We start from the raw sequence: 13,002 nt of genomic DNA, 5'->3' as shown, positions 1-13,002 counted from the left end.
GGAGACCCGGCTGGTGCAGGACCTCCCTGCACGTTGATGGGGACACCCAAACGCTACCTCAGCATCCATCCACCTTCTGTTTCAAGGTTCCTTCTCCAGCCCCTGGAGGAAAGGGCATTTCTGTAGAAATCAGGTCTTTTCAGGACCTGGCACTGCCTTACACTTGAACTGCTCCTAACTGCACTCTTCTGATCCACTGAGATCCTCAAAGCGTGGTGGGGTCACCATCCTTCACTAGGCAGACAGTGCTCATTTTGGGCTTGTAAACTTCATAACTCTGCACGAATTAACTGCTGAGGTTTTGCCGTAGGTGAGAGGAACACTAACCACCCCCAGCCAAACCACAGGTCACGCTGAGGTTGCCTTAAACCCAGCCACATACATACGTATGGATGGTTCTTGATAGCTTTCATTCATTTCCTTGGCCTTCAGTTTTCCTGTCTTCAGGAAATACTTGCTTCAAGCAAAAACTGAGATTCTCCCCATCCTGAGACTCCAGGAGCTCTGGCTCAAAAAAACCAAACCCCACCAAGCTACCACATCTCTGGAGATTCATAACAAAATCAGAAGAGTTCCCAAACCCTGTCCTCCACCCAGACTTTGCTTTAAAAATCTCCCTTCAGCTGCCATGCAAAGAGCAGGATGAGCATCCCAGCTGAGCTTGGGATGGGGGGCAGTCACGGACAGACTCCTCGCCAAAGGGCACTGATTACCCCTCATCATCCACGAACTTGGCTCCAAAGAGCAGCATGGGGCTTGGGAACTGTTTTCAGGTCCGAGCTGGTTACACGGTGCTCACACACACAACCTATTGTGCAATCCATCAGTTTATGATGTCATGCAACCAGAAACCCACAAGGCATATGCTAACAGAGGCGACTGCCTGAGCTGGGATGGAAACACTGACATGAGACTCCCACAGCTGGACACAGCTAGAGTTAGGTGGTCACCAAACCTTTGCAGGACTAGTACATCATTTAAGCCCAAATTTGACCTTATTTTAAAGAACGTTTGCCTGGAAAAGTACATTTAGAAGAGGTCTTGCCCCATCAGAGTGATTAATGCTAAAAAGGAATTGCTCATTGAAGGTTCCTGTACAGTAATTCAAGTTTTATGAACCTTTTACACAACAGAGACCTCACTGTGAACCCCAGTAAGTCCCGTGAATACAGCACGTCCTCACATGCTGCCCAATACACTTTAAAGCAGAGGAATATTAATTTTTAATATACATAACAAGATCAGAACACAACAAGGCCACCCCTTGTTATCTGCCTTGTAACAAGATCAGGATCAAACTGAGCACGCTCTCGGGGAGGACACGGTGGCTGGGTTACACCAGCGCTGCACGTCCCTCCCATCTGCACAGCGGGTAATTAGCTGGCGCACCACACTCACAGCCCGTGCCCAGGCTAATTACAGCCACCCGCTGGGACCTGTGCGGGCTGTACCAGGCTCAGCAGCCCTGACTCCTCCCTGAGGCTGATGGGCTCGGCATCGCTGCCACTCCCCCATGGGATGCGGCTGAAGAACCAGAGATGAGCTCTGACACCCAGCACAGGGTGATACCCACCCTGCCATCACACCCTGAAGTTCAGGGCAGGTCTGGGTGATGGCAGAAGTGCTTGTCCTTGGTGGTCTCCTAAAACAGCCCAGGCACGCTGCAGTAAGGGACCTGCCATAGAGCTGGGAGAAGTCGGGGCGGGGGGACACGGACGGGGCAGGCCCTCCCAGAGAGCACCCCTGGTCATGGAGCTGGGCAACAGAAGTGACCTGGAGCCATTTGCCAGTGCTGACACCAGTACAGCACCCTTCAACCATAAGCTGCTGTCCTCCCATCTAACCCACCCCACCTAGGATGAGATCAGAGCACTGCCTTCCTTTTAGCAACACCCCCTCTCCACACGCACTCAAAATAAATACCAAAGCCCAACTTCAGCTCCAGGAGCCAGCTGTATGCTGCCTGGACCCCAGGAAAACCTGGTGGGCGAGGGCAGGATGGTGCCCCAGCTGCTTTGCACCGCTGCTGCTACGTCAGGTTTGGTCCTGTTCCTGGACTGCGGAGCTGGGATGCTCCCACCAGCACAGCAAGATTTGTCTCCCATGTGTGCACCGATCCAGCAGCAGCACACACTGCACAGGGCAGGATCAGGCCTTTGGGGACGCCTTTCTCCCCTCTCTTTCTGATGGCTCCTTTGTGAAGGAGAGGCACCAGCCCCAGCTCCGCGCCACCCGGGTGGCAGCAGAGCGGATGCAGGTTGTCACGCTTGGGTCTCTGACACCGCAGGGGGACGTTCAACTCCCTCCCTCCCTCCAAAATGGGCTTTTCATGGAGACAAACGATCCCTTCCCTCAACAAAACCTAAATTCTCATTCGAAAGTACTTGGCAGCGGCCCCTTGAAATTTTTCTCATGGCTTGTGTGGCTGAGGAACATGACTTTCTGAAATATAAAAGCAGCCAAAGGAAGCAGCCGATGCTTGTTGAAGAATAACCCCCTCCCCAAATCCCAGCTACGTGCCCCGCTGGGCTGTCGCTCGCAGGGATGGAGCCGGCAGGTCCCAGCCAGCCAGGTCCAAACAGCTGGGAAAAGCTCTGCCCAGCCATCAATAACTCACCCAGCCCCGGAGCATCGCTGCCTCGATGGGCTGTGTCAGGTAGGGACCAGAGGGGCAGCCAGCGGCCCCCTCCCACTCCCCAGCATCTATTGACAAGTGGCAGTGATGAGGGATCGCGCTGATGAGCGCCTGATCAATGGCACTTATCGAGCCCCCTCTGTGCTCCCGGTAATTGGAGGATTTCTTTCGCTTCCACTCTTATCGATGTTTCCCCCCGGCTGGGTGTCCGTGGGGGTGCGGTGTCACTTGGAATTACAGAGGCACTTAGCAGCACAGGAGGGATTGGGATCAACGGCACGGCACAGGGTGAGGGACCTGGTGGGGAGAAGCAGGGGAGCCCTTGGAGGGACGATCAGCACCCACAGACAGCCTTGAGTGAGTTAAAAAAAACCCTAATAAAACATAATCTGAGGCAGGGCATCACTCTGCCTTCAGCTCAAGCAGGGGGGCAGGACCCAGCCCCTCGTGTTCCCACCTCACCATGCTGTGGTTTGCTCTGGGTGCTTGATGTTACCTGCAGCAGGGGGAGTCTGCTGGCACCCACGGAGGAGCCAGCCTGCCCTTAGACAAGTGCTGGTGCCCAGAGCAGAGGGAATCAAGCAACAGTCATGGGCAGACAGCCCTACCCATAGCCCCCCAGGAAGGGGTGTGGGATGCTGGGGGCTCTGGAGCAGCTGGGAAGTTGGGCGGTGCAGGAGGGCTCTGCCAGCCCCTACCGAGCGGCACCAAGCAGCGCTGGGCAGGAGGCAGAAGCGTGATGTGGCCTCCAGGGACGGGATCTGTCACTTTTCTTGTCTCTTCCCATCAATCACTGGCAGGGCCCTTTTTTTTTCTTTTTTCTTCTTTTCTTTTTTTTTTTCTTCCCCCCCTTTTGCACAGCACAGCACAGCAATCTCCAAAAGCAGCTACTAACTCACCGGCTGAACTAGCCCAAAAGACGCAGACAGGGCAGGTGAGGACGTGGCCAATTCTTCATCCCAGCCACAGAAACACCTCCCGTGTACCCATGGGCAGGAGCGCAGAGACACGGCCACGCACACGCTAAGTAATAAATCAATAGCAAAGTGGTCAACCTTTCCCTCAGCAAGGACGCTTAACAAGGTCACATCCTTATTCTCTCCAGACTAATGAGTGGAGATTACTAATAAGACCTCAGTGACAAGTGACTATATTAATGTAATTCTCTCCTGCTTGTAATCAATTTTGTGTGTTAAAATGCATGGCCACCTTGGCCGCCCGGGATGCTCGTGCCACCCCCAGCACTGCAGAGCTGCTGGCTGGGAGAGGAGAGTTTTGTTCCCCTCACATCCCTGCCCAGCTGTGGGGTTTCTTTGGTGGAACATGCATGGTTGTAGGAAATCCCTCTCAGGAGGAGCCCAGCTGCACATCCTGCTGCACCCCCCCAAAGTGCTGCCGTGCCCTAGGCCACCTAAAATATTTATGTGCTTTAATAGCCCAAAGAAGCAAAGATTTTCACAACTGCTTATGAGAAGCTCATTCCAACTATTTCACCCTGTATTTCAGTCTCAAACAGCTCTGGGCCCAGCACTCTGCACGCTCCAGGTCACCAAACCAAGCAGCACGTGCCAGAATGGGGATGCTCCTTTTGGTCTGCAGCTCTACAGCACCTTGGACACACAAAGCCTGGATCTCCAGAGGCAGAGTACAACCCCACGCTCTGGGATCACTGGGTCCAAGCTCAGTTAGCTGGGCATGCTGCCTCTGTGCCCCAGCTACTGCCCCAGTGGTCTGACTGACTGCAATATTCTCCATTTGCATTTCAAACGACTCTTCAGATCAAGAGCGACTCACTTAAGAGATGCATGAATAATTTTGAAGACGTTTAGGCTCCTGTGATCTGCGAGCTGTCTCTGCACAGGGGGAGGAAGCGGCGAAATCAAATGAGAAGCCAAGAATTTTCCACCCAGGATTCTTCTACCCACAAAAGGCGAGTGAGTAAAACCTGAGCAGCCACAAGCACACTCTGCCCTGAGCACAAGACATCGGGAGCTCAGACCCTGCCAAGGGGAAAGTCAGTCCTTGGTTACGCAGCCCAGACAAGATTTGCCCCAGCCCAGGACACACAATACCCAACCGTAATGCCAGACCCTTGGTACCCAGGAGTTTAGGCAGAGGCATAGTAACTAAGGTGCAAGATCAGACCCACGCTCCTCTGGACTCTCAACACATCTGTGGAAAGCTCCAGTCTATTTTTTGTGTGTGTAACCACTGCGTGTCTGTCACTTCTTTATCACACAGCAGAGCTGGCCCATCCCACTCAGGGGGAATAATTAGGAGAAGCCCAGGGTATCAGTCTGCTAGAGAGGTCTGAGTTGGATCCTGCAAACCCTGCACGGCATCCCCTAGAGCCCTGCAAGCTGTGCTTCCCACCACCTACTCCCACATCCAGCCTGTACATCCTCTTTCAAGGAAAGATTCATCTAAAACCACTGCACCTGCAATGCCCGAGCTGGACCAGACCTGGCCAGCCTACCTCCATCCCATGCCTGCCAGCCACAGGCCAGACTTTCAACCAAGTGCTTTTCAACGACCAGCAGAAAGCAATCCAGAACACCAGTCAGCTCCTCACTTCAATAAATTCCTAAACAAATGCACCAGAAAAATGTGGTGGGAGGCACAGAGGGAGATCCAAGAGCTCCATCAGCTCCTCTCCTGTTCATCGCCCAGTGGAGCAGTGCAGGGAGGCTGGCAGAGATGCCTGGCACAGCTCTGCGCCACAGGCAGGACTCGCTGGTGGGACTGGCTGGGCACACTGCACCTCCTTGGTGCTGCAGGACTCTCAGCATCTTGGTCTCCCCCTCAGCACATGGCTTGGTTCTCACTGGAGGGCTGGGATGCACTATGAGAGCAAGGGCAGGAATTAAACCAAGCTGTCCCAGGTGCCCTGTGGAGGTGGGCAGCAGCGGGAGCACCTCCTAGGACAGCAGATCATCCCGAGGGGCTCCAGACTGGCAGCCAGGTGATGACAGCCTTTCCAAGCCCCTTTGGCCATCCCAAACACTGGAGTTCATGGAAGGAGCCTCCAGGCTCAGGTCTCACCCAGTTCCCGGAGCCCCCACCAGCTCTAGCTGGGGGTCCTGCAGGACACCGGAGCATCCCTCTGACGCCAGACGGCTCCCTAAGCAGGCGGATTTCCAAAGCCCTTTGAAAAGCCATTTAGAGCTAAGTCCTGGTATTAAACCTGGCCTTTCATTAGTCAGGTTTTCAATCTCTGCCCGAGCCTGTTTCAGCAAAAAGTTTTTTAAAAGGTCAGGAAGAAGCTTTTAGGCATATTTGCCAATTAGCTATTGTAAACGCCCCCCCCCCCCCCCCCCCCCCCCCGACTCAACGTGAACTGCCCACTTCCTTCTCAGGGGATGGTAATTACTGTTTTATAAATAAGCTTTGAACTCCCTTAAGTAATAGTCTCCCCTTGCATAAAAGCACCCTCTAAATCCACTGGCCTTTTCCACCTTCTGTCATTGTCTGCATCCAAAAATAATCCGGGGGGGGTGGGGGGGAAAGATAATACTTTTAAGAAGAAACTCAGAAACTCTTTTACTCTGTGATGACTATTTCTCCAGCCCCTCAATAATTCAACTGAGAGAAACCCTGCAGCTTTCACTGCTCTTTGTGAACTTTCCATGCTATCTGACATCTTTTCGGAAGTTCTCTGAAGTTACATGAGGTGATAAAAAAAAAACCCCAACCCTTTCCATGTTTATATGCTTAAATTTCTCACCCCTGAGGCAACAGAAGAGTAACCAGGGGAGCACAAGAAAACAGACGTGAATGAAGAAGCCTTTTCCAAAGGTATTGATTCACATAGTATTGATTTTTATGGGGTTTTTTTTTAAATTTTATTTCTTTTTAACTCAGCCCCATGATATCTAGGTGCCCAGCATTATGTATTTATTTAAGCAGTCTGGGACAGCAGCACTGGCAGGCTTGAAACCCTTTAGAAACTCAGGTTACTTCTGCACACCCCGCTGCACAGCCTGTATATAAACCCACCATTTATTTAAAAGAGACAGCGGCAGAGAAAGCATTCCACAGTCTGGAAGACCACTACTGGTTCCACTCTGCAAGTCACAGCTTTTATCCGATAAATCACAGCCAACACTGACATGCAGCCTCAATCACTGCAGCCTGACACTATCTACGTAGCAGCGCGCGGAATAACCCCACTTCGTTCTGCCTCGCAGCTGAGCCAGGCAAAAATCCAGACTCACAAACCTGCTCCTGTCAGCAAGAGGAGCTCCATCGGGCTTTGGATGGGGAATGAAACTCTGGAGCTGCCACGTGAAAGCCAGGGAATAACCCCAGTGTTGAAGTGGGGTTGGGGGGCAGGAGGGCCAAGTCATGCCCCTTGCCCCATCGCTGACTGGGTGCTGGTGGGAAAGGCCAGCACAGCCCCTCTCGCTTTCCCTCAGTGATATCTGCCTGGGATTCCTTTAAACAGTTTCAAACATTAATTCCTCCTCTCGTGGCAGTAAAAGCTGGTTTTAATCCCACGTGAAAGCAGTTTGCAGAAGGCTGAACTTCTGCACCTATTACAGATTGCTTCCCCAGCCCCAGCAGTGCTGCCTGTCACCGAGCAGCAAGCTGGGGCACACACAACAGGGAGACCTGGCAGGCTGGCACGGGCACACCAAAACCCCATCCCAAGTGTAGAGCTGGGGCTAAAACCTTGTACAAACAGCCAGCGACACAAAGGGGACACAGAGCCCCTCTACACAGGGACACGGTGTTCCTGTCTAAACAGCAAATCCAGAGTGGTGTCCAGTAGCTTTGGAATGACACCATCTTAGTCTTTATCTCAAGTTTCCTGCATTTTTCTTTGTATTTTAGGATTGATTTGCAAAACACGGGGGTGAAGATCAGAGATGCTGACACAGAGAGGCTCTGTTTTCCTAATGAAAGTTTTGTTGGGTGTGTGTGTGTGGGGGTGTTTAATACAGAAAGAAGAGATCACAGAGTAATAAACCCAAGAAGCACGCTGCAGGACTGAGTTTCCACAAATGCACCAAGAAAAACAAGGGCCACTCTCAGCCACGGAGCTCTGAAACACGAGTCCATCAGGAAAACAGATTAGCTGGTGTCAATGAATAAAGATAATGTCCCTGAGCAGGTCCCGGTGCATCGCCATCTGACTCCTCTCAAGATCCTTTTGTCTCTTCCCACCTATGTACTTCTTAAATGCGCCTGTGAAAAGCTCTCCCTGGAAGGTGATACAAGCTCTATGCCAAAAACGCAGCCTGGTGACTCCAGAGGAGCTGAAACGTCAGATTTTATTCAAGGGCTTGTGCTATAGAGTGTCTTGATCTGTCTGTACAATCACAACACACACAAAAACCCCTCAAGGCATCTACTTAGCTCAACTTTTCAACTGCCAATAACACTCACAGCAAAAGTCAAAAGAGCAGCGCTGGAGCCGCGTCCTTTCCCTGCCGCTCAAAGGCTTCGGGGTTGCAAGGTTTGGAGATAACAAAGTCTGGCTCAAGAAATCCTGGATGCCTTTCAAGAGCGTTATTAGCTCCCATGAATGGGTATGAAGGGGGGGGGGGGAACCCAACACATCACATTTAACAGCTCTCTGCTAACCATCCATCCTCCCCAGGCACACACACACGCTCCCAAGCTGGGACACCCCCAGCACTGTTTAATGCATGCACAGAAGCACAGCATAATGCATGACAAACCACATGAAAAGTCCCTCTCTCTCCCGCCCCCCAACTCCCTCCCCACCCCCCAAAAAAAAAACCTGCATGCACTGCATCTGATCAAAAAGGGGAAATGAAAATTAAAAGCTCAATTCAGCACCCAGGAGATCCAGAGCTCTGGGATGGCTCTGCAGCGCTGGAGGATGCTCGTTGGTGATGCCTGCCTGCCCTTTGCCACCGCAGCAGGCTGCAGGGCCCCAGCCTGGCCACTCACCAGGAAGCATTCACCAAGTCTTACTAACCACCCCATAGCAGCTCTTACTACTGTCCCAAACTAAGAAAACAAGGAATGAATTACAATGCCTATGAAATCCTGTGTGTGCCATCATCCTGGGTGCATTTTCACAGAGCCACAACGCCAACGGCTGCGTTCCTGTGTGCTGCCCTGGGAGAGGCGAGGGGTCAGTGGGTGCTTGGCCCATCCCCATTCCTCTGTGAGACTTTGGCTATTGGAAGAACACAGGAAGAGGGGCCAGAGACTCAGATCATAGAGCAAAACTGTCATATGGAGATGATGCTGCTGCTGCAAAGCTTTGGCGGGTGGAGACAAGGAAACCGTTCTTTGTATGAGCCACATTAGGCCAAATTCCCCAAAACTCCCCCCTGTGCAAGCCAACAAGCAAAGCTCCTTCAGTGCACCACCTTCATGCCCCAGAGCTGCTGCTATCCATCATGTCTCCTGCCCTTTTCCCCACAGCACCAGAGTGGCCAAGGCTTGCTCCAAGTTCCAGTGTAAAGCAGACGGAGCAGTCTGAACCTCTCAGCATCACCAGGCGGCCGCGTGGGAAACAAGCCCGGCTCTGGCAACCAAAAAGGGAACAATCCCTTGCAAAGATCTCAGCTACGCCCCCGAAACATCGCCAGCAGAGCAGAGCAGAGCAGCATCCTTCAGAGAGCCCACCAGAGCACACAGCCCATTGCACGGGCATTGTATGAAACACCCCAAGCTCCCCAAACACTGCCTGTAACCCCAACCCTGCCTTCCCCCTCACACCAAGAAGTCCCTGGGTTGAAAACGGGTGCTGCTCTGCAGACACAGAGAGGATAACTCACATTACACCCCGTCACCACCCAGCTCACAAGTGCCGTTCTTCTCCACTCCACTCACACAAGGGCAGAATTCAGCCCCATGACATCGTGCTGAGCATCCCCCCAAATTTTTGCAATCAAGTTCTAAATATCACTGGCCAACATCTCTGATTCAGGTCAGTTCTTAACGTTCACCCTTGCCTACGCTCCCATAAAGCCGCCCAGACAGCAAGGTTCCCAGGTCCCAACCAGGACACTCGCCCTCCCCAAGGCACTGCTCAAGCAGAGGAGTAGCCACACTAACATCACCCCTTTTTATTTAGGTTTATTTAAGCGGTACCGAGTGCCAAAAAAAATTAGAATAGTGTTTTGCTTTAGGATAAAACGTCACGTCATGCTTGGATTATCCATTAGGTAATTTATGTTGCAGTCTAGAAAAGGTGTTTAATCTTCTTATAATTAGCTAAACCTCAAGGAATTTCATATGTGATGCTTGCTGCTTGTGCTGAACGTTTTCTTTTCACTGGCAAAAAGAACTACTTCCAAAAAACAAACAAAAAAAAAAGGAGTTGGGGGCTTTGGGCTATTTCAAATTTAAATAAAACACTCCGGTAAGAACAAATGGTTTCTGTCAGTAACTTACATTATAACGTAAACTACTCAGCACCCACAGCCAGATACTCCTGCCACAGCAGCGAAATCGCTACAGGAGCAAACTACCAAGAAAGAACAATACAATTCTGAATTTTTCTTTCCACATTTACTTAAGACAAGCAACGACCTACAGGTGCCTTCGGGCCAAATATCTTGGCATGAGAAGCAGTTGGTGTAATTTTGGTTTCCTAGCAAGTTCAAATATTTAAAAAATGTTTACACCACTTTGAGATATTCATTGGAAAAACCTGAACTTTTGTCCAACTTCTATTTTCCTTCGCTCCAAACACACCCCAGCTTTAAACACTTAGCTCTGTCTGGTTTTCCTGGGCGGGGGGAAACCCAACCAAGGAAAAAAAAAAACCCCTCTCAGAGTAGCAAGGACTTGTAAGAAGACAAAACAAGAGAGGCGAAGAGAAGAGGAAACTAAGGAAAATACTTGTGTGTGTGATTGAAAACACACTTGCTCTACAGAGTTAAAGCAAAACATCTACTGATTTTTTTCTCACTATAAAGGATGCTACTTCTCCCCAGCACAGCGTACGCTTCTATACGATGCATCCGGCCGCGCCGAAAACCTTCCCCGCTCTATTTCTCCAAATTTACCACAACCATATGCAGAATCATCTTAAAACATCTCGCTGGTACCAGGCCAGGCTCCCTGCAAGCACTTAACAGCCCTAAAAAAACTCACTACACAGCAATCCAAAACTAAGATTTATTCTTTCTTCTCTCGCTGTGGTCCAGCCTGCGAACGTCTCGCCGGACTCGGGCGAGCGATATGAAAGCGTTCGATCTTCCACACTTTAATTATGTGCTCGCAGTCATTAGAGTCCCATTCTGCCAAGCGAGATCTATCTTGTAGCCTCCGCCTAAAAAGATTGGTTATCATCATTATTGTTTCTAGAGCAGCCTGGACACAATTGGAGCTGGAGGGACGAGCTAATAAATCCCGGCGATATTAATACAGTCATAAAAATAAGCGGGCTACTTACTGCGTTTGAAGGTGTGTTAAGTCAGTAACTTTACAGCCCAGATGTGGGCTTACAGAGCTGAAACTCTGCGGGTAAAATTACCACTGAAGTTACACTTTCCCATTAAGCACGCTGATTTTCACGGGTTGGTGTTTTGGTGCAGCCTGCTAAGCTGCAACCTCCCCCAAAAGACGGAGAAGCCTTAAGAGAGAGGAAGAAATACGGTATTCCCGCGGGGCTTGGGGAGAATAGGATGGAGAGGCAGGAAGGACAAGGAGAGCTACTCCTTTGATTGTTTTCAGATGTTTCCCTGAGAACACCGCAGCGCTTTTATAAACCTACACGTTTGGACTCCCTTCAAAATAACGGAGCAGATTCTTTTCGCTGCCTTCAAGGGACTTAACGCTCCGACTCCACTTGGCCCGGCCACGCCGGAGTTGGCCAGGAGACGGGAGTTTAATAGACACCACATGCACAGTAGCTGCTCTTCCGAATGCTTTATCGCCCGAAGAGTTCAATTCCATTGAAACCCTCAAAACTAAACAGCTCCCTTGAATCAATACGGCTCTGCCCTCTGACACAAACCTGCCGAGGAATTCAAGCGATAGATACTCCATCGCTCTTCCCCTCCCTCCGCCGCTTCACCGCGGAGCCAGGATCGAGCCTGGTCCTGCCAAGCCACGGTCCTCACGCCTTTTTATTTTTATAAGCCGCTCAAATAAAATAATTCCCAGAGGAGCCAGGTGGGGAAGCGGTGGGACAGCTGAGGATGACGCGTTCACGGTTAGCATCGCAAAGGCCGAGTAATTAAGCAAGCAAATTTCTGTTTGCCGGCCGTCCCGCTCCCGGCCGCCTGGGCTGCGGGATGGGACCCGAGGGGACACAGACCCACACGGGGACACAGACCCACACGGGGAGCGGCTCTCACGCTCCCACCACTCCCGGCCAGAGCGGCGGCCCCACAGACGCACCCCCAGCCCCCTCCCCAGGCAAGGCGGAGGGTCGGGGCTGCCGGCCCCGGGAACTCACGGCTCGGCTCCCTTCGCATCCCCGCCCGGGACTCGCATTTTCTCCATCCCGCCCCCATCCCCGCCCGGTTGTTCACCCGCTCCTCTCTCATCTCAGCCCCTCGAACCCCCTTTACTCCAGGGAGCCACCGCGCTCGGACCAGCCTGTTGCAAAGCAACCCTATCGCGGCACGGGCGGCAATTAAAAGCGGCTCGGCGCTTAATTAGCGATTGCCGGGACCAGCCCGCTCCCCCCCCACCCCATCCCCTCCGCCCCTTCCCCGCCGTTACCTGTACCAGCGCAGCCCCTTCTCGTAGCACCTGTCGAAGAAGTGGGGCTCGGCGCCCACCGCTCGCACCCCAGGGTGCGCCCGCAGGAACTCCAGCAGCGCCCGCGTCCCGCCCTTCTTCACGCCCACGATGATGGCCTGCGGGAAACGCCGGCTGCCGCCGCCCGCCGGTCCCGCGCCCTCCGCCGCCGCCGCTCCCGGTCCCGCACCGTCGGGGAGCGCGGCGGGAGGCGGCAGCAGCAGGGCGGGCGGCAGCGGCTCGCACGGCCCCGGCAGGCAGTAGAAGAAGTAGGTGAAGAAGAGGATCATGGTGAGGAGCAGCGAGGCGCGGCGGCCCCCGACGGGTCCCAGCAGCCGCCCGCTACATCCCATCGGGGGCCGCTCCCGGCCCCGCCGGGCAGTGCATCCCGCACCGCCGCCGCGACCCCCCCCCGCCCCTCTCTTTGCGCTTTCCCCCCCCCCTCCCCGCTCCCCTCCGCACACACCCGGCCCGACCCCTCCCCGCGCACACCCGGCCCGGCCCTCCCCTCGCGCGCCGCCCCCCACGCCCACCCGGGGGAGGGAGCGCGACACGCGCGGGGGGGCGGGAACGGCCCGGGGCTGGGGGCGACACGGCCCGCACGTAGGGCACAGCCGGGACCCCCCTTTCCTCCCCGGGAAAGGGGGGGCGGGACACCCCCGTACCCGCGGGCAGCCCCCGCCCGGTCC

At 53.2% G+C, this 13,002-nt stretch overlaps 1 protein-coding gene across 1 annotated transcript in view; it reads right to left on the bottom strand.

Annotated features, from left to right (window-relative positions):
* HS3ST6 (heparan sulfate-glucosamine 3-sulfotransferase 6) overlaps positions 1–12,666 on the bottom strand; it is a gene marked incomplete at both ends in the record, with an annotated part of 37,965 nt that extends 25,299 nt beyond the window's left edge. Inside the window, one exon of the mRNA XM_084271150.1 lies at positions 12,296–12,666. Within this exon, the coding sequence (XP_084127276.1) occupies positions 12,296–12,666 (371 nt within the window). The remainder of the gene's footprint in view (positions 1–12,295) is intronic.
* Positions 12,667–13,002: the final 336 nt, after the last annotated feature.

The sequence above is a fragment of the Gallinula chloropus genome (genome assembly GCF_964237585.1).
Source record: "Gallinula chloropus genome assembly, chromosome: 15".
Classification (NCBI taxonomy): domain Eukaryota; kingdom Metazoa; phylum Chordata; class Aves; order Gruiformes; family Rallidae; genus Gallinula; species Gallinula chloropus.
Note: the sequence above shows the minus strand (reverse complement) of the source record. Positions and strands in the feature narration are given on the sequence as shown.